The 22931-nt window shown below is 37.3% G+C and overlaps 1 protein-coding gene across 5 annotated transcripts in view; it reads right to left on the bottom strand.

Moving 5' to 3' along the window:
• The window catches only part of Patj (PATJ crumbs cell polarity complex component), a 344745-nt gene that overhangs the window by 271361 nt on the left and 50453 nt on the right, over nt 1-22931 (bottom strand). For all 5 annotated transcript variants that reach the window (XM_078026378.1, XM_078026375.1, XM_078026379.1 and 2 more), the window contains exons 12-15: nt 20414-20560; nt 17174-17250; nt 14820-14876; nt 4027-4161 (exon numbers count right to left, since the gene is read on the bottom strand). In XM_078026378.1, the coding sequence (XP_077882504.1) occupies nt 4027-4161; nt 14820-14876; nt 17174-17250; nt 20414-20560 (416 nt within the window). The remainder of the gene's footprint in view (nt 1-4026; nt 4162-14819; nt 14877-17173; nt 17251-20413; nt 20561-22931) is intronic.

Below are 22931 nucleotides of genomic sequence, written 5' to 3'. Positions count from 1 at the left end.
GCCAACTTTACTGGGAACAGCCTTTCCACAGACCTGTCATTGCACCAGAGAATTTAAGTACATTGGGTTGCTGGCAGCATCTCATCAGCAGCGGGAGGAGTCTGGAGACATCATCCCTGGGAACCACTCTCAAGCCTGTAACCTACCCAGCACTTAGCCATCAGGCCAGACATCTCCCTGCCACTTAATTATTTACAAAGAAAGCACCACATGGTAGAGGGACCCACATGCACTTTAGGGAGCTGTCTCTACTGGAAAAGTAAATATCACCTCCCCAGTTTTTACGACAATGAAGGGGTCCAGGGGACAGCAGGTTTGTCAGAAGACAAAAGGTTTTTCCTTGGAAGAACTGTAAGTCAACCTTTATGCAAGAAAGGGCTCGGAGGTACCCACCATATCCATAGTACCAATTGATGATATAAGCACAGAAAGACCTAAAGTCACTTAAATGGATAGCAACCCATATTAAAAATAGCAAGTAGATATGATCAAAGCAGGAATCCTACCCATACACAAGTATTATTTTGTGTTTCACTTCAACAAATTAGAAAGTCACTTCTTGGGTTTTTATCTTGGAGTACCTTTAAATATTTATTTAGCTCATTATTTATTAATTTGAATTGTCTCCAATTATTACAGCAGTGCCTAGTAGTCCTCCTCACTACTTTCTCTTGCTAAAGGGATTGGTCACATTTCCCATTACCAACTCCTATCTAAGGGGATTTATGGCTGTTGTAAACGGCTGCTTTGGGCTGAGACTTGGCATAGTGTTCTAACCCCAAAGCATATTTGTGTTTCTGGTTTTAAGATCTAAGGAGTACATTACACACACACACACACACACACACACACACACACACACACACACACACATACACACACACACACACACACACAAGTCAAGGACTTTATTTGGCTAATTTTACAGAGGCCTTTTATGTCTATATTCAGTTACTCAGAAGCAGCCAATTATTATTTTAAAATTCACAATATTTCTCAAGGTCCCTCAACTTGAGACCTTCTTAAAAGCTGTAAAGTCTCAATTATCCAACTCTTTTCATCAGAAAAATGCACATGTGTATACACACTTCCAGAACACAGAATTCTGCCCAAGTGCTGTCACCCTGTACTACCACCTTCAATCCTCATCTCAGCCCCCAAGCTTGTTAACATGACTTCGTCATGGGGATACCGAGGCCAGCTCTTCACAGTAAGGTACACGGATGGCATTTTGTTAGATCATTACAAACACACAGTGAAATGGCATTTAATGAAGAAATGGACTCCTCAAAATGTTAAGTGATGGGCTGGGGTCGTGGCTCAGGGGTAGAGCACTTGCCTAGCATGTGGGAGGCACTGGGTCCTATTATCAGTACTGCATATAAATAATAAATTAAATAAAGGTCCATCAACAGCTAAAAAATACATTTTTAAAAAAAGTTAACTTACATGCCAAGAGACACAGGGCAAGTTGTGGCAAATTCAGAACCCAAAGGAGCTATTCTGACTTTCAAACCTGGGTTTCCTTCCCTACCCTAAGTTCCTTCATCAGAAATCTGTATTTCAGAATTCAAAACACAACATTTTGGGGTGGAAGGCCCATGCATTCTAATCTCAGCTGAAGCATGGAACCTTCAGTTGATGGCTGGGATCACCTATACCTGCTCGATCCCAATCCAGCCAAGGTTTCTTTAGCCCAGATCACTTACTAGTAGTGATTAATACTTTGTGTCACTAAATTTTACATTTAAAAAGTTAAAATGGTAAATTTTCTGTGACATTACCTAAAATAATAAAATTAACTAAGTTGGTTTAACTCATGCCTCACACCTCCCAAACATATCTCATTTCTCACCACCTAACAACTACATATGATAGCAATAGCCTTCAATCCACAGATTGCGGAATCCTCATTGCCCATATCCTGCCAACTAGCAGAGGAAGACCCAATCCCAGCATCAGAAAGAAAGCTAAATCATCTAGTAAAACTGAGGGCATGAATCTATAATAAGTAGACCAAGATCACTTGTCAACACCTCTAAGATGACCAACTCTTGAGGAGATAAATATGTTGAATCTGACAAACATTATACAATGTATACATCTATCAAAACATCACTTGTTGCCCCATTAACTTTTTTTTTTTTTTGAGACAAAGTCTTGCTAAATTGCTGAGGCTGGCTTTGAACATGAGATCCTCCTGATTCAGCCTCCCAAACCACTGAGATTACAGATGTGTACCACCATGCCCACCCCACGTGTAAAATTTTAATGTTTTGAATCAGTAAAAAATCTAAATTCAAAAAATAAGCAACTTTCCACATCTCAAAAAAAGGACTCCAACACCCTGTCCTCCAACACTATGTCAGAAGTTGATAACCAGTCAAAGCACTCTTCCCTTGAAATTCAACCCAGAATTCTCAATATACTCCCTTAGGTGGGAGGACATTACAAACAAACTGTAATTGCACCCATCATGAAAACCATGTACCATCCTTCTCATTTCGCTTTGAGCAAACATAAATTTTAAATAGAAGTCAGGGTCCATGAGAGTCTGATCTTGGATAAGGCTATTAGGTTGATTTTGGGTTTTTTTGTTGTTGTTTTTAAACAAGGGATTGAACCTGGGGCGCTTAACCACTGAGCCATATCCCAACCCCTTTTTATGTTTTGTTTTGAGACAGGGTTTCACTAAGTTGCTAAAGCTGGTCTTTGAACTCGCCATCCTCCTGCCTCAGCTTCCTAAGCTGCTAGGATTATCGGAGTGTACCACAGTGCCTGGCTGTTGTAAATCCTAACTCTTGAAATAACCTTCTTCTCTGTAGTCTTCTTGCTTGGCTGTTCCTATATCTCTTTCAGGAGCTCAGGAGATAGTATGTTGTATTTGAAAAAAAAACAACAACAATGAAATAGGAGTTAGGAAACATGAGCTAAAGTTAACACTCTACCACTAATTTTGTGTATGAAGTTGGGGAGTTAGCATCTTGTTTTCTTATCTGTAAAAGTTGGGGTTTTGTGATTATTTTGTTTGTTAACACTGAATTTTCCAATTATTTAAATCTCTAGGGAAAATCATTTCAAAGCTACTATAGAACTTCTTTGAGGAGAGGCTCGGGAGCCTGAGCAAACCCACTGGAGGCCACCCTGTGGACAGGGAGTTTTAAGCAGACTATCCCAAAAGCATCTACATGTAAGTCAACTGTACATGTGCCTGAAGTTGTTCAGCTCTAATCCTTATTAGAAATTATCAATGTATAAATGTGACTACGTGTTGCAAAGACCTAGGGTCAGGGATTGGATTCTTAACATTTTGCTTAGAAAAAGACAAATTATGCTGTCAAACTCCTTTCTTAGTACATCATTTTGATACACATTAAAAAGGATATCTCAGTGAATGCATAAAGAAAATGTATGGACTACACTCCCATAAAGAAGAATGAAATTATGACATTTACCAGTAAATGGATGGAACTGAAGGCTATCAGGCTAAGTGAAATAAACCAATCCCCCCAAAAAAGGGACGAATGTTCTGATATGTGGATGCTGACTCAAAAATAGGTGGAGGGGAGAGATAAGTGGAGGTTCACCAGATTGGAACAGAGGGAAATGAGGGGAAGCTAAGGGGGATGGGAGAGACAGTAGAATAAAATGGACATAACTTTCCTGCATTCATTTATAAATACATGACCAGTGTAACTCTACATCATGTATAACCACAAGAATGGGAAGCTGTACTCCATATATAATGTATAATATCAAAATACATTCTACTATCATGTATAACTAAAAAGAATTTTTAAAAATTATTTTTTTTTAAAAAAAAAGGACCTCTTAGGAGCCTTAGCATATGGCAAAAATGAACTGATGGAGTGAAATTGGTTTCCTTTTGTCATCCAATTTACTCTGTTTTCCAATCTAAAAGGTTCACATTACATTGGCATTGGTGACACTGTAACTCAGTGGACACATTTGCCTAGAATTTAAAAATTTCGTGCTTGGTATCTTTCTTCCTCACATAAACTTTACCTCAAGAAGCTCATCCTCTAGCTGTAGAAGGTTCAGCATATCAACAGGACCACCAGGAACAATTGAAGAAATGTAATGGTGCCCATCAAAGGAATCCACTTCCACACCAAGCCTCAGAGTATGGATAGGCAGCAGCTATAACAAGACACAGAGTGACATATTACACATGAGAGGACACAGATGAGTGTCAATCCTCTAACAAGTATCAATGTTGACATGAAAACACCACCACCTGAATTAGATCACCAAACTCCCAAAAGAAGACAATAATGGGAAAAGCAGCCTCCAGTAAAATTATGAAGTTCTTGTTCTTGAAGTTCTTGTCTTCACTCCTATTTTCCTTACAGATTCCCTGGAAATGAAGAGACAGACTTACAAAGTTCTGTCTTCAATTTTAAGCTCCAGGTACCCCACGATTTCTACAGTTCCTAGTATGTACACTGTGTTTCTCTTTTTTCACAGGGCTCACCAGCCCCAGAATATCTCTAACTCCCCTGTTTCATAAATAACTTCCATTCACACTTCAATATAAAAGCAATGTCATTTTCAGGAAGCTCTTAGTTAACCTGCTTCCATCGGGAGTTCAAGACCACTCTATCATGACTCACAAGTACTGCTTAGAATTCTATTTTCTTTGTTTCTCCCCTACCCACCTGAATGTCAAGTCTGTACCTTTAATCCCTATAGCCTGGGGCCTAGAACAGTTTCAGGCACTGAATGTGGGCACACTGAAGGTTATTTGACCTAATCTGTAAAAGATGTCCTTTTCCATCTTGGTAATTTAAGTGATACCATTTCTGATTTGGGGACAACATTAACCATTCTAGGATTGATTCTGTTGATTTATAAGGATTTGTGTGAGGTATGATATGAGTGAAGGATCTAGAAACTCCAGCCAATGTTAGAGAAAAGAGCTGACTATCTTTGTTGCTCTCGTCTTTGTTGGTTGCAAAGGACAAGACATTCACCATATCCCCAAAATTTGAAAGATGGAGCTCATGATTTCTCATTGTGGCTATATAAACTAAAAAATGGTAAGTACTAATAATAATATATTTTCTATATCAATCACCTATTTATCTAAACTAGCAGGGTTGCCTCTATCTACACATCTCCAGTGTGGCTTCTTCCCTCATTCTCCCTACAATCAGATTCCTCACCCCTGAGTTGTCACCTCCCCTCAGTCATCTGCTCTGAGTCCCCAGAGTTCCACGGGCTTGGTTCAGACACCATCTGGGGGCTCATTTACATCCCACAACAGACATGCAGACAAATGTGAAGTGGCAAGTGGTCTAGCTGACTACGACCAGAGTGACTTAAAATAGGCATGAGGGACTTCTGGCCCTGGGCTAATTTTCTGAAAATGAAGTGCCCTTGACCACCAAGCACTCTGGGATGTAAAACCAACTCTGGCAATAAGATGTTCCACTACCCTAAGTGGAAGGTTAAAGTTATTTCCACTGCTCTTCCCTCTCTGTGATTTCGTTATTTCTCACTGCTGCCACCTCATTCTCTTGTCCAGTCACTGAACCAAGTCACATATATCAAGATAGGAGACACTCATGCCATTTTCTTTGATAGTATATTTAAAGGAAGTAAGAACTCTCAGAGAAATCCACCCATCTCTGCCGACTGTCTTCCTTCCTTTGTTTATAAGCCAAACACTACAGGGCAGAGAGTTAGTTGTCAGTGTCCACCCAGAGATCACCTCCAGTGGGGTGCTGGAGCTGGCTCACACAGGCATGTGAAAGCAGATCATTCAATTTCTAGTGAAGTTGTGAGCCAGGTTATTAAACCTGGCCATTATTTAAAATTAAGTTTATAAAATTATAATTAATTATACTAAAATAAATAAAATAAGAACTCAAAATCCATCAATTCATTATTTCTTTCTGTTTTCCCACTATTTTCTCAAAGTGATTTATATCCATATGGTAGACATATTCTCTAAGACATCAGAGATACCAAAGCTGTGTACAACTGAAAAACACATTAGAAACAGTTGATTTGTGTAGTTGCTAAATGCAGGTAATTAAACATCCTGCTTCTGCAGAGGAGCCTAACAATGAAGTGCTACTGTGCATGGCTTCCCAACTCAGCAATAAATGATGTCACCTGATAGCTGGAAATGGCCATGTCAGGGCACTCACACCACAGATATTGGTAAGTGCTACAACTGGGGCTGCCCTTCTTTTCTTGAGAGCTAGACATTTACCAGCACCTCATTGACATAACCATTGAGGGTCATGGCATAAGAACACAACAGTGAAGGTTAGTCTGGAAAGGTGGCCAGTATAGGCTCTAAAAAGAAAGAGACATTTGAGGTGAGACTCAAAAGGACAAAATGAGTCTGCCCTACAAAAAGCCTTCTGGGGGGGTTGCTTATAGGAGGCGAGTGAAAAAGATAATTACTAAATTTTTTATGTGAATAAATGAACAGATGGTGGTGACAATCTCTCCATGGAAATAAGTGCCCAAATTACGACAAAGACATGCTGTAGTTATAGAGACACCTTGGCTACTACAGAACAATATGCTACATCAAAATTAAAAAAGATAAGGAGGGAAGTGGTTCCAGTCTCCCCTTCCAGTATTCCCCACCCAACCTACCCCTCCAACTCATCCTCATCTAGTCATATGGCTAACCCCATCTACCCCATCTACACCTCCAATAGAACATATGAAGTCAGGAAAGAGCTGGGGCACCGAGGACTGACAGAGGCTCACTCCTGGCATCCCTTACCCTCTGGATATGGGGCTGTGCCCTTCTAGGCCACTCCTGCAGATATCTGTGAACACCACATGCTCCCTAGAAAACTTAAACCACAAACAAAGCACAAAGGCTTCATCTTCAACCATGCTGAACAAATAAACCAGAAATGATGTTTATGAGATCTGTCAATCTGAAGGAGGCCTACCTAATATTAGTTCTGAATCTAAATTTGAGTGCAGCTGGGTTTCTGAGACATCATGTTACATTGCTGCAGGCTTCTCCGCGGGAGCGGGACTGTTTAATTACCTGTCCCAGCTGCACTTAGCAACTAAACAAATCAACCATTTCATCTGTCTCTTTCAGTTGTCCACCCCTTTGGTATTCTGAGTTCTTTGAGAGGGGAAAGTGCTGAAATGACAGGAGTGGGTGCAACAGATGATTGATACCTTCACACACACCCATGTCATGCTTCTTGATGTTTATTCAATGTGCTTCGTGAGGGGTCCTATGGAAACTGACAAAGCTAATGAGCAGCAGGATTTTCATGATCCTGATATGACAGGTAAAGGATGGAAGGAAATGCATCCAAAAAGTGTGACCATTGTGTGATTTACTGTCACTGTTGAGATGAGGAAGGTCAACCAAGATCAAGAAAGCTAGAGGCCTTCAACCCAGGAGTAGAGAGACCCGTCATGAAACAAATGGCATCCCATTCATTTCTCTAAAAGCTCTGTTTTTAGGATCCTAAAATAAGATATCAAAATGCTCATGTGGGAATATAAGTGCTATGGCTTCAGGGGGAGGAAAAACTTCTGGAAAGAAATGCTCCAAAGATGTGTCAGTTGGATGGGGGAGGACTTCCAAAAAAGTTGAACTCAAAATAAGAACACACCCCATGGCGGGTTCTTGCCACACACATACTCCCAGAGTGAAAATATTAAATAGCCATTTGTGTTTAATGATTAGGGAGTAACTAATGTTTAAAGACTAGGCGGTTACTAAATTTACCATAAACAAAATGCAACTTCCCAAGAATGAAGCTAAATGTTTAAAGTAATGATGAGCCACAAGCATAATGGCCACAAAGCTAATTGTGCTCACTCAGAGGTTATGCAAGACAATCAACTAAGCCATTAGAGCTTCATTTATACAGTATTTGTTTTTCTCACTCCTTCTAAAATGTTAATTCTGAATGTTCAAAAAAATATGTAGTATGTACTCTGTGGTACAGGATAATGAGAGTTCTCTCAGAACCCTAAACCCAAGGTCACAGGTCAGTTGGCAGTTATCATTTTAGATATTGTTTATGCTATCTTCTTGGCCCACAGGATATGGGAGTTTTTTACACCTGATCTAACACTGTACTTGACACTCTCCCACCTCTGCTCATAGTATTTCTTCCACCTGCAATATCACTGCACTTGTTTCTCCAAATCCGTTCTTGAGTATAGTTCAAATACCATCCTCCCAATATGCCTCCTTCATCTGTCTTAAAGAAGTAGTGTCTATATCCGTGAAAGTGCATTATGCATTTTAGCAATACAGGCACAGTACTCTCAATGCAATGGGGCAAGGAAGAGACCGAAATTCTCTTAGGGGGTCTTACCCAAAACCACAAGAGCAAAATGAATGTGCACTTTGAAAAAGCACCTTTGATGCTCCTGATAGAGACCCTGCCCAAGTGGGAAACTGCTGCTACTGCCACTTTTGACTCTGTGTGTTCTTCTCTACTTAAAAGAGAGCAGCAGAGTATAAAATTAAGTGCTTGAGAATTGGTTCACAGTGGTTGCCTCTAGGGAAGAGAAAGCAGCAACTGGGATGGGAGAGAAACTTAATTTTCTGCACCTGTATCTTATGAATTTTTTTCTTGTCCACACATTATCGATTAAAAATTAACAAGAGGGGGGAGGGGGAAAGAGCGCAGGTCTAGAAGTTGTATAATCCTTGATTTCTTATCCAATTCTTCCACTTACAAGTTGCATCTTATTTGGGGCAAGTTTTTTTTACCTGCCTGATGCTTAATTTTCTCATATGAAAAATACGAAGGAGGAAATGCTGCAGACCAACAGAATCATCATGAAAAACGAAGAACATATATTTAAAGCAAAGACCAAACCCTGGTGATGGTGTAATGGCAACACTACTGCAGCCCCTGGAGAGCCCTGCACATCCCACAACCTTAAAATTTCATTTTCTCATTACAGAAGGAAAGAGAAAAGCACATTTTAAAGTTCTCTGGCTCAGGGAACATAATTCAGGGGAGAAATGAAGTGAAAACTGTCAATTTGTTCTGTCAAAACCAGAGGACAGACTTGCCTGCTATTTCTGCTTCCCATACTGTGCATATTACTAATGCTCATTTGTATTACAATTGATGGCCAGCAGAAAGGTCACAGAATGAGCTTAATGCTCTTCTCTCATAGCACTGTGATTATCTTAATAGTAAACACTTGCCAAGAAAGCATCCCTAAAAGTGCAAGTCTCCCCAGATGCGGGAACTGTTCTTGTGTCATGATTAACAGCTTCCTAGAAATCGTGCAGCTAATGCTCAAGCCACTGCAAATGGCTTTTGCCTCCCTTTTTCCCACAACTCCACCCACAAGAAAACCTTATCTATGAAGGCAAGCCCATCGCACATGAAGATGCTCCTTGAATCTTTAAGAGTGGAGGCTACAGGGTGGCAATGATCTAAAGACAACCAGACCCTCAGCAGCACCATGAAACATGAACCTCCTTCACAAAGGAGTGGCAGAGGCAGATCCTTGGCATCAGATCATGCCATGACACCACATCAAAACAGCCACTGCTGTTACCTGGTACAGATCACCAGGGCTCTCAGGGCCCTGTGCCACCTGGTCTTCCCCACCAGCCTCATTTAACAACAGAGTGTCCTGAGTCGGGCCCAGACACTCTGAAGCTAACAACTTTCATTCCTCCCACATGCCAGCCCTTCCCCACAACAGGGCGGCTGCACCTGATGCTCACCTGTCCCCAGCTTTTCACATTCTGACCTTTCAAGCCTATGTTCCAAGAAGCTGCCACTCCCCTGTGAGGAGGTTCATGTTTCATGGCTGTAGCTGGTGCTGCTCAGGGTGGTTGTCTTTAGATCATTGCTACCCTGCAGCCTCCACTCTTAAAGATTCAAGGAGCATCTTCATGTGTGATGGGCTTGCCTTCATAGACAAGGTTTTCTTATTTTCCAAGCAGCTTTCCCTGACTTCCTCTCCAAAGTATCCTCCCCTAAAAAAGATAGCTACACAGGAGAAGGTAGGATAGAGGTCACTAGAGGCATGGAAGGGGAGAGGACAATGACAGGGTGGATAATGGGTACAGTTAGAGGGACAGAAGTAGGTCCAATGTACTATTACACAATAGGGTACCTACAGTTTATTACACATTTTAAATAAACAGAGAAGAGTTTAAAATGGTCTCAATTCTAGAAATGATAATATTTGAGATGGAAATACTGAGTATTCTGATTTGATCATTACATATTATGTACACTTATCAAGTTTTAATACTGTGCACCATAAATAAGCACAAATGTCAATTAAAAATTAAATATAAAAATACTATTCACTGATAAAAATGAATAAACATCATACATGCAAAAAGAAGAGAATTGCTCCCTTAAGTAAAACAGAAAAACTACAGAGAATTGTAAGAGCTATTTTCAATGTTCCTCATCCCCACTGTTCATGGAGAAAATTGAATTAAAATTAGAATAAATTTTTGAAAAATTAAATAATAATAATAAAGTGGTCTTCTCCAGTTATGTTCTGTTCACCCTGTTAATTCATTTATAGAACATCTCCCAATCTACAAGGCATTAATAAGTTTATTATGCAGTTATCTTTCAGTTGTCTATTACTATGTCTCTACCCAAACCCAGAATCCAAGCAAGGTCTTACAACATTTCGCTCCTCAGAGATAGCAGCACAATGTTTGGCAAATAGTAGGAGCTCAGTAACTATTTCAAGAGTAAATGAAAACACTAATAGTCCACTCTCTGCTGCTATACAGTTGTATAATTTTGGGCTAGTCATTCAAACTGTGCAACTTTTAGCATTCTCTTCTGTGAAATGCTTGTGATTGGCTACACTTAGGGAGAAAATAAGAAGTTACTGACTTATGACCTAAACTTCCAATTACAAGGGGATTTGAAAAATTACAGGGTTGAGGATGTAGCTTAGTAGTAGAGCAACTGCCTAGCATGCAGAAGACCCCAAGTGCAAACCCTAGCACCACCAAATTAAATGTGTGTGTGTGTGTGTGTGTGTGTATGGCTTATCAAAATGAAGAATTATTCTATGGACATTTTCAATTCAGAAATCAATGTAGGAAAATGTATGAAAACATTATACACCCCTTCTCTCTCATATGCCTGTTAAACAAAGGAAGAGTATACTGGCTACAAACATATATACAAGTAATAATGAAACATGAAAGGAAGAAAATAAAATTATGGGTGATTCTCTTCCAGAGTGTGGGGGGGAAGCTTTTTCCAAAACAAAATTTCAATTCAATAATTAGATGTTTTAAAATAGCACATTAAAAGAAGTGGGGGGTTGGGGGGGGCTGAGGCTATAGCTCAGTGGTAAAGTGCTTGCCTTGCATGTGTGAGGCACTGGGTTCAATCCTCAGCACCACATAAAAAGAAATAAAGATACTGTGTGTTCAACTACAAGTAAATAAATATTTATAAAGAAAGAAACAAAGAAAGAAAAGGGGCTTTGAAAAGTCTAAAAAGGACTAGAGGTATACCTCTAGAAAATAAAATCTGTATTTATTGGCCATTTCTGATGTGCTATCCCTGCCCTATATTAACTAAGGCACATATCACATGTGTATATTTATTTATATAATTTTTTAAATTTATATATGACAGCAGAATGTATTACAATTCTTATTACACATATAGAGCACGATTTTTCATATCTCTGGTTGTATACAAAGTATATTCACACCAATTTGTGTCTTCATACGTGTACTTTGAATTATTACATGTATTTATATTTAATCTTCTGCAACACAGGTATTATTGTTCATACTATTTAGAAGAAAAATTAGGCAAGTATTTCACCTAGTGTTTCCTCAAATGTCATCTTAATGAGGCCTTGCAAATTTACCCCACACCTGAATTCCCTGTCTCCACAACACATGTCACCAACACTAAGCAACTTATTTATTTTTGGTCTCCCCCAATGAAATAGATCCCACAAAGCAGGGATTTCCCCCCACACACACACACACCCCTTGCTTTGTTCTCTTCTGGAATCCCAAATGCGCAAAAGACTTGACACCAAGTAGACTATTTGATGAGTGGGTGAATTAATGAATGAATGAACAGCTGAATGTACTGGAACACTGCACAAGGGGGTTCTGAAGCTCTGTTCACTCCTCCCCACCCTGTACACCAGCACTACTGAATACAAATATGTATACTGCATAGAGGCTGCTCAGGAGAGAAGACACAGTGAGTAAGGCTAGCAGTAGGCAATGAGGGAGGACAAGACAGAAGAATACCTTCTGCCGGGACTGAGAGAGAATCACGTTCTTGAGAAGTGAACACCAAGTCAGTGTGCTTACTGTCTGTCCTTTCTCACATATCATGAAATATGATGATATTGGTCACCATGGCTTTGAACATGCATAAAAGGACAGATAACAAAACCTGTACCATATGATGAACTGAGCCTAATCCAGGACATGTTTTCTGGCCAAGGACAACTCCCCAAAGTCTACAGCCATATGGCACAGGACATTGAAAAGCGAATCTGGAAACCTCTGAAAAGCAATATAAAGTTTCCAGCAGCCCCACAGTGCTGAAGAGATGGTCCTACTGGGTTGAGGGGACAGTAACACTCCCTGCACTGACCTGGAACTCCTGGAAGGCAATATCCTAAAAACGAGGGAAAACCAGAAAGAGACTGAACCCTTCCAGAACTTCCCCTGCATCCTCACTGAGAGGGTGGCCCACCAGCATAAATAACCCCCCATTTATCAACAGATAGCTTTCTCTATCCAGAGATGTCTCACTCTAACATCAGCAGAAGCCCTGAACCCCTCTGTAGTTGTCATTCATAATGTTGGACATTCAAATTATGGCATTATGGAAAAACAACCAAAAACCAATAATAAGAGAAAACACCAAACAGTAGAAAACAGATAAAAAAAATTCACCTGGATATTTGAATTAAAGTCCTTATAATCTATGATTAATATGTTCAAGAACTAGAAGATGGCAAATAGAGTTGCTGTTGTTGTTTTTGCATTGAGAATTTCACTTCAAAATTTTACTCTAAAATGGAAAATCCAAAATAGAAAAATAACTAAAATTAAGCATTCTGTAGATGGGTGTTACAAGTAGAATAGGCACAGGAAACCCCGTAAATCAGAAGACAGTTATATAGAAACTTTCTAATATCTGAGTTTAGTATAAATTAAAAACTAATTTTAGGGCTAAACATCAATTGATTTGTATGGTAAAGACAAGAATAAAAATAAAACCAACAAGGGGCAAGTGGTAAAACATTGCAGTGGCCACATGACCCTGGGTTTGATCCCCAGAGTCATAAAAAATAAATAACAGCCTACTATGTGCTTACAAATATTCTAGATGCATTCTTATGCAAATCATAAAGCAACTAATAACATTAATAACCTATTGATAGTCCTATTTTACATGCACAACTGAGATACATAATTTAAATAATTTTCCAAAATCACCCAGCTATCAAACTCTGGGTAAGGTAGGATTTGAACTCAGGCAGTTTGGTTTTAGGACTCAAGTAAATGTTCAACCATATTATAGTAATTAAGAGCAATTGAAGTTTGAAGAAGTATTCAATTTCTTCCTGTTATTTTGAATTAAATCTCCCTAAACATCTTTAGATGGAATTATTTAATCAATGACTTATCTAATATAAAGCTGACTTGGCAAATAATTTAAAACTAACTACAACGTGAGCCATGTAGCTTTTACATTGTGCATCTAAGGAAAGCTTGGTCAGTTGGTCAAAACAGTCATAACAAGTGGCTCAAAATATAGGAAAGCTTAGAAGGAAAGAAATAATCTCCAGTGTCAGCCTTGAAAATACAAACCAAAGAGACAAGAGCACATGTAACAAAATTATGAAAGAAAAATATTCATCACAAATACACAAAGGCAGAAACAGTAGAACTATCTAAAGAGATACTCCACTTCTTACAAAACCCAGATGGGGCCCTGAAAAATCCATGCTGAGTACTGCATCTGACTGCAGAGTTTAAGGTGGGCTCAGCTTTTATCTCTCATGTGGAATTACAAAATGTTTTTTGAAACTATTTTGGCAGGAAAATCTTGCCTTGCATATCATTTGCTGAGAAAGCCACCAGGAAGTTTTCTCCAGGTTTAATTGCCCTGGCCCTTCCCTTGACTATCTACATCTGAAACTATAAAATTAATTTATAGTGAGAGAATACTAAAAAAAAAAAAAAAAAAAAAAGTCAAAAAAATCTGTCAAAGTTACCTTCCCACATTTTGCCATTAAAAATAAAGATTAAAAAAAAAATGTTTTTGAGTTTAAGAACAACCACTGCCTGTACTCAGAAGATGAACATCTGGACCTGAGGCTTTTTTAAAGTCTATGTTCCTGGACTTGATTTTCATGAAACATTATTCAAAACACTTCTTATGATACTTGAAAAGCTAACATTCTCTGTTACTTGTACTACCTCTCAGGTGGGCCAGTGAGTCACACCTGGGTGTGTGGCTTCTAAAAGTGGCTGAGGGATCTCACTCTCCCAGGCATATCCAACCATCACCTTTCATAGCAATGAGAACCCATGACAATTCCAGAAAACATCTATGACTAAGTTTTGGAAACTGCAGGTCACACAGTTTCTTCAGCAAGAATTTTTTTTTTAATTTTTATTATTGGTTGTTCAAAACATTACATAGTTCTTGACATATCATATTTCATACATTGGATTCAAGTGGGTTAAAATGGGAGTTCATAACCCACTTGATTCAGCAAGAATTTAGAGAAGGTTCTTCACGACTATAAGAGACTGGTAATGTTAAAAATATAGTGCTTACCTTTGAATACTTCTGTAACTCAGCATCATCGGCAATCTGTGTGTCCAAAGTAGCAACCTAAATTTCAAAGAAAAATATTTCCATATTTGTCAAAGCACAATTTTATTTCTTCCTAGATTTTCTGAAAACATCTGCAAAACCTATAATATGTTGACCACTCCATCTGAAAACCTCTGTCCTGTATTTCCGAAATCACATATGTATAGAGCTTAATATAAAATTGTTATATTTTTGCTCAATATTAATCTTTTTTCCTAAATTATCCAAAAGTTAAAGGAAGGGTAAAGGCAAATAAATATAATTGTCTCTCACTTATCTGCTGGGGATTAGTTCCAGGACTTCCAAGAATACCAAAATCCAAAGTCCCTTACATAAAATGGTATAGTATTTGCATATAATCTAGGAATACATTCACATACACCCTTTAAGTCATCTCTAGATTAATCGCGTAATACATAATATAATGTAACTGTTGTATAAATGGTTCTTATGTGTTTAGGAAATGACAAGAAAACAAAGTACAGATGCAAATTGTTTTCAATATTTTTGATCCACAGTTGGTTGAAAAGAATGTGGAATCTACAAACATGTAATCAACAGATACAGAGAGCCGACTCTACCATTTTTAAAAATCCTCGATCCCTAAAATGTTAATATAATCCTTCATTATATTGAATCCATAAAAATTATACTCTTTTGACAAAAGCAAGAGCATGGCCATTTTTACTTTCAAAGTTGGTTCTTAAAATTTGCAAGGTCAGTAAAGTCAGGCAAATTTGGTAAAATAGAGCATCTGACTTTTTATAACAAGCTCACTTCCTCAGGAGAAATAGCTGGCAAAGGCACAAACAGAAAGATCTGGTCCCTTGTGGGAAATGTGGGGAATACTTAAAGCTTTAAATCCTGGCCTAAAACTATTGTTCTGAGCTTCAGTGGTGGACATCCAGAGAAGCAAATTCCTTGCAAGCAAAAGTACTTCATAGACGATTTGCATCTGTAAGTTGTTAATAAAATATGCTGCATCTGGAGGGAGGGGATAAGTTAAACAATGATCCAACTAAAGCTTCTAAAAGTACATTTCAGATAAGTAGACCCTTGAAGAAAATAAGAAATAGTAGAATATGTGCATTCATTCATCCATCTTGCCTGGCTTCCTCTTTTTGCCCCTCATTTCTCAGAACAAGAAGCCAACAAGTTTCAATGAATAAGCTGTCACTTTAAAGTTCCAACTTTAATTTCCATCTCCTCTTTTTAATCCCTCGGTTATGACTTCACCATAGAATCAATAAAATCTGGAAAGGTAGTTATGAGGAGGACAAAATTTTAACAAACAAAAGCCTATCACAATACTGGCCATTGGTGAATACTGGTAAACCACATTCTTTTGAATAACAAACTACTAAGGATGGGGGGGAAAAGGCCATTTGCTAGATGGTAGGCTAATGACAGGATTCTCAGTCTGTGGAGTAGAGAAGCAACAGTTGTGAGAACTGACACACGAGCACAAAATTAGCAAAGGCAGTTTAAGTGTGAACCATTTGGACTCATCTTAAGGACACTGGAAATTTCCTGACAATAGCGACTGGATATTCAAAACCAAGAGAAAAAGAGTCTCCAGGAAGTATTAATGATAAACATATGTAAGAAAATGTGAATGACAATAGAAATTTAAAAGAATATTTGATTACTACTGCATTTGTGAACCTTGCCTGGGCTTTTCTAACACCACTTTCTGCTTTCATGTGGATTCATATGGGGAAATGTAACCAATCCCTTACTGGATGAACCTAATAACAGGTGAAAGGAAGCCTAATGGACCACTGGCACTATAAACTTATACCTCACCTAAATTACTTCCTGTTCTTCTAAATACATTTGATAATTATTCTTTCATTTTTCTCATAAAACTGTAAGATTCTTTGTGAAACATAGGACTAATATCCACAGTCCTTTCGGTGTACAATAAAACAAACAGATCATAAAAGCAATCATAAAAATGCCAACAATTTCAAGCAGCTGATACAGGTTATAAATTTAAAGGCGAGCCCTCTCTCCCCTAGTATTTTTCTGCCTATTGTCAACTTAAATGATTTCAACATGAACTAAGTGTCTACTAATTGTAACTGAAGCTTATGTACAATCCTTAACTATCTCATATAGCTTAAAATGATAAAATTAAAAAAGAAGGAAAAGGGAAAAAAAATCAATTGATCCAATAGAGAACAAGGCAGGATAAAAAAACAATTAAGGCAGGCTAGTTATTATTTGGCTCTCCCATTTCTTTCAATTGTACTGTTAGGAACTTGACATGAAATGAGACATTGAATGTTTTTTATTAGAGGATTTTAACATACCATTACTTCATAATCAGGGCCCAGTAGGTTTTCCCATTTGGATTTCAGCTCATTTTCTGGAGTGTTTGGGACTCTTTCTGGACATTTAAAAAAAAAAAAAGAACGTTAAAGCTACTGTGAGCCAAACACACTAAACTACTAAATTCTTCAACAACAGCACAGTTTCAGTAAGTAAAGGGGAAATGAATAAAAAGGAAAATGCATTAACTTAGGTCCACTAGGAAAAGTAAATCAGAGGTAACTTATAAGACTAATGTTAATGTAAAGACCAGCTGTGACAAAATTGTGACGGGGCTTTTGTTGTTAAGGAATATCTTGAAGGAAAGAGGAAATGATGAGTTATAAGTGAAATCTGAATTATACAGAGTTTATATGTAAACATTCTATAGTTTAACAGTAAAATGCATCTGGCTTTGTTTTATTTGTTTATGGCATACAAGGATTTAATTTAAAGGTTTATCGTTCCAAAATAGTGCCATTCCTCCTACCCACTGGAAAAAATAAAAGCTCATTGAGACATCTTTACAATCCAGTGTACCGACACGATACGAGTGGGCTTCCACCTCTGCAGATGGATACACAGGCTTGTCTGGTCTGACTCCAAGCTGTATGAGTTTTAACAGAACACAACCTTTGGTCTTGACACCAGTCTTCTGTCCCTGTTATTAGGATCTGTGTATCTTTATGATTTGCTTGATATAATATTGCCTTTCTTGCCTCGGGAAGATCATTTGAAAGTGCTAAAACAGATTTTAAGTGCCTTGCCTGTCCTCCATGTGGTCTTAGCCAGATGCTCAGAGCACAGTTTGTAGTCTGAATAACGTTGACCAGAAAAAAGCTCAAATGGAAAAACTACAATTTTAACTTATATTCACATAACAAAAAAACTTCCACCTTCTTTCTTTAAGTTAAACTCTCAATTTGGTCATAAGCTTGGACCAGTTACAGAACACTTATCACAACTGACATGACCATCTGCCTAAAATCAGACGTCATATGCAGTATCAGCTCTTTCAGTCTTCAGCACAGACAGCTCATCTCAGGTGCATGTGATGCTTGATCACATAACACAAATCATTAAGTAAAACAGGCTAACCTCAGAAACCAGGGTCTAAGACTAATGAACACTAGAGAACTTGAATTAACAGACATACAAAAGAACATCCATGAAATAACTATATTAACTGACTGATATGCTAGATTACATTTAGGCAATAACCAAAGATCCTATTAAAAACAAGATATCAAATTCACTTGGGCTTTGCACATTTGTGTCTGTGTGTGCCTGTTAATATTTCCTTAAGAAATTCTAGGAGTTCTTTAGAAATTTTTAAGAGAGTTCTAGCATCTTGCCTGATAAGTTACCTCTAGGCATTAATTTCTTATGTGTAAATGAATCTGAATAAAAATCTGCAATGTACTGTCTGAATTCTAAGCCTAAAAACATGATAGTTAGATGACAGTTCATACACATATATAAAATAATGTTGATATTTTACCAATAATTCTTTTGACTTTCCACCTTTCAATTATATAATAAAAACACAGTTATGCTTTATAAGGCACAGCACGAAGGACTACATGTCAGAGGAAAGAGATTAATTTACTTTCAGAGCTGAAAAAATTCTAGGCTACACAAAATGATCAAACAAATGATTAACATGACTATCTTAAACAATTATTCCAAAAGCAAAAAAGAAAATTAACTTTATAATAGTTAGAAGATCTGAGTTTTACTACTGAGTTAAAATTGTTCATATGCAGGAAGAAAAAAAATGTAGTGAAGTTAATCCAAAAAGCATGAATAGCCTGGAACAGTGGCTCACACTTGTAATTCTAGCAACTTAAAAGGTCAAAGTAGGAAAATTGCAAATTCAAAGCCAGCCTCAGCAACTTAGAGAGGCCTTAAGCAACTTAGCAAGACTGTCTCAAAAAAAAAAAAAAAAAACTAAATAGGGTTGGTGATGTGGTTCAGTGGTTAAGCACCCACACCCTGAGTTCAATCCCTAGTACCAAACCAAACAAAAACAAAACAAAAAGCACATATAAAATACATCTAGCCAGTGTGATGGCCTATGCTAGAAATTCAAGAGACTCAGGAGGCTGAGGTAGAATGATCACAAGTTCAAGGCCAACCTCAGCAACTTAATGAGACCCTGTCTTAAAATAGAAAATAAAATGAACTATGAGTATAACTTAATGGTAAAGCATCCCTGGGTTCAGGCCCAATACCAAAATATGTGAATCTGTTTATTTGTTTATTTATTTCTAACTTCAGAATGTATTTTACTTTCACCAGACATCTCACTAAAAATAATCTGAGCTCAACTGAATTAAAATAGCAAGGATTAACTACTATTTACCTAGGTCAAAAATAAGAAAGGTAGGTTTTCAAATCAGGAATTTTTTTTTTTTTAACTTAAGTGAGGGGCTAACTCCTTCCTTGAGGCCATTCTTTCATGAGGCAAGACAAAGCTAAAATGTCTCTGGAAAACAGATAGTGATAAGTGTTCCAAGGTACTTCACTCAGTTGACAAGGCCTTTCCTGAGCATCTGTGGGTGGGAAACTGAATGAAGTTGTGACTCCATATCTATGCAGAATATTGTCGACTGTCATAGCTGACATATCAAAGTACAAAGTCAAAGGAAGAAGTGCAGAGCAAGTAAAAGGAAAATCAACAAGTAAATATATAGCATCCTGGAACTTTGATGCAATATAAAAATATATACATTATTGACTGGGATTGTGGCTCAATGGTAGAGGACTTGCCTAGCAAGCACTGGGTTCAATTCTCAGCACTGCATATAAATAAATAAAATACAGTTCCGCTGACAACTAAAAAAATATTAAAATATATATACATTTACATTAATTATTATGGTGAAAATTATTAATTTTTATGGTGAAAGGGAAACACTGCTACATGTATAGATAGCTATAATCTAGGAATATTCATCAATGCTAATATACAAGCTAAAGTACGCAATAATTAAAAATGCTAAGAACAAGATAAAACAGTCATTACATACTAACAAATACGTACTCAAAATTAATGGAATTAACAGATTAAACAAGAACATGCTTGGTCCCCAACTGCCACAATGTTAAGATTTTGATATTATGAATACTCCATTTTAAATCTTCAAAATGTCTATGATTACTCAGATGAACTATAAAGAGAGGAAGTGGTTAACAAATGAAAAAGTCAAAGTGCTCTGAAATAAATGCTTTGGGCCTACCCAATTTTTCTAAGGCTTGTATATTGTCCTTTTTTTGATTATCCATTCTTTCTTCAATATCCTCATCTTCTGCATCCAAATTAGTTTCTGTTTCCACTGCTCCAGTTATAAAGAGAGCTGGTGATTTGGGTGGTTCTACAACAGTTCCTAAAACAAGAACAGAGACTTGAATCGCCAGTAGCCGAGATGCGTATTTAAGTAAACATAGGTCACTCCTATTCTCCCTTTTCAAAACTTCATTAAGGCCATCTCAGGTAACTTATACCTTTAATTTCTTTAACCTAAAATGCCATGTGTAAGAATCAAGAGATTCCAAAAGTAAACTTGTTGATAGTATTAAAAGAAAAAGGAATGAAACAACATAAAAGAAAAAAAAGGGGAAGTCCCTGACAAAGCAAGGGCAGATGACCTTCAATACAGCTTTAGAATAGGAGAAATGTCAAGGCTTGATGCTCTTGCTGTTGTGGTGGGTAGGAAAAAAGATATGCATAATAAGCTAAACCAATTACTCTGGGCTCCACTAGGTTCTAGCATGTAACCACCATATGTATAACAGATTTATTAACTGCAAGGGACTGGGAGGGAATTCCCCTGGGTGCAGACCACTCCTCTCTCTTGACTCAGCTGAGATAAGTAAAGTACTAGAGCAATCCAAAGTCATCAGAAAGTCACTATGTCTCTCAAATATAAGAAAAGTTGAACAAGTTTCATAATAGTTTATCTTGAAAATAACTGTACATTATTTATAAAATATTCTTATTAAAATGTTTAGCCTGAATATCATTCTGACCTAACTACTTCTTCATTTGTTCCATAGAGCTGTCAAAAATTGCCAATGCTGACTATATTTCAAATTGTCATGGTGGGATATTGGGAAAAATATATTTTTTTCCATAGTGGTTGTACTAATTTACAAATCCCACCAAGAGTAAAAAAGTGTTTTTTTTCTCCCACATCTTCTCTAGCACTTAGTATTGTTTGCAATCTTGATGGCTTGCCATTCTAACTGGCGTGAGAGGCAATCTCAGAGTAGTTTTGATTTCAGTTTGCAATAATCTTGCTGAGGGTAAACCTCATTGGCTATGATACTGCTACTGCACAAAGCTAGCTCTTCTTTTCTTCCAAGTATTTTACTGGTGTAATAAAATTATACATAACAGATTCATTATTACATATTTATAAATAATACAATATAAAATATAATTTGGTCAATAAAGTCCCTAATATCTCCCCTTTTCCTTCCCCTGGTCTCTCTCCTCTACTCTCCTGGTGGTCTCCCTTCTATTTTCATGAGAATCACCCCCGCTCCATTTTTTTTTTCATTTTCTCTAACTTCCATGAGAGAAAATACAACCCTTGACTTTCTGAGCTTAGCTTATTTCATTTAACATAACAGTCTCAAGTTCCATTTTCCTTCAAATGACATAAATTTATTCTTTTTTGTGGCTAATAAAATTCCATGTGTTTATATATCACATTTTCTTCATCCATTCACCCACTGATGGACGCCTAGACTGGTTTCATGCTTTGGCTATTGTGAATTGCGCTATTAGCTTGGGTATGCATGTATCTCTACAATTCTTCAGGATAAATACAAAGGAGTGGTATAGCTAGGTCATGTGTGGTTCCATGCTTAATCTTTTGAGAAGCCACCATGCTGATTTTCCATAGTGGTTATAGTAATTTATAAATCCCAACAAGAGTTTAAAAAAGTGTTTTTTCCCTCCCACATCCTTTCCAGCCCTTATTATTGTTTGTAATCTTGATGGCTTGCCATTCTAACTGGAGTCGTAGTTCCTTAACTATGTAACTCCTAACTCAAAGGAAACATAGGTAGAACAAATTAAATAACACCACAAGGAAACAAATTCAGAATGTGGCATTCTAGTGACATATGGACTAATCCCTTCAACAGGTCTATGCCAGAGAAGAAGGGAGGGAAGGAAATAGTACTGGAGACTGAAATGGAGAAAACTATTATATGCATTTCTAAATATGTCAAAACAAACCCCACTATTATGCATAACTAATGCACTATTTTTTTTTAATTTTAATAAAAGGTTAGGCTATGGAGGTGGAGGTGAATTCTTCTAGATTAATGACCCCCCCCAAAAAAAAAAAAAACATGACAAATGCAATGAATACAATGCATGACTGGGCCATGGTTTGTGGCAGTTTTTTGGGGCACTGGAGTTGGGAAGGAGTAGAAAATGAAAGTGTAAAAGACAGTTTCAGGAAATTTGGAATTTCAAGCACATATTGAGTATTTGATATTAGGAATTACTATTAATTTCCTTTGGTGTGATAAAAATATAATTGTATAAGAAAATGTCCTTATTTTTATAAGATAGACTAAAGTTTATAAAGTGTCATCATGTCTACAACTCACTCTGATATGGTTCAGCGTAAAAAAGGTAACTAGATAAAGAAATACGACAAAACAGTAACCATTGGATCTAAATAGTGTGTTCTTTGAAACTCATTATATTATTATTTTTCTGTTTGTTTAAAATTTTTT

The sequence above is a fragment of the Ictidomys tridecemlineatus genome, chromosome 11 (assembly GCF_052094955.1).
Source record: "Ictidomys tridecemlineatus isolate mIctTri1 chromosome 11, mIctTri1.hap1, whole genome shotgun sequence".
Lineage (NCBI taxonomy): Eukaryota > Metazoa > Chordata > Mammalia > Rodentia > Sciuridae > Ictidomys > Ictidomys tridecemlineatus.
The sequence above is the reverse complement of the archived record's forward strand: the minus strand, read 5'-3'. Positions and strand labels throughout refer to the sequence as shown.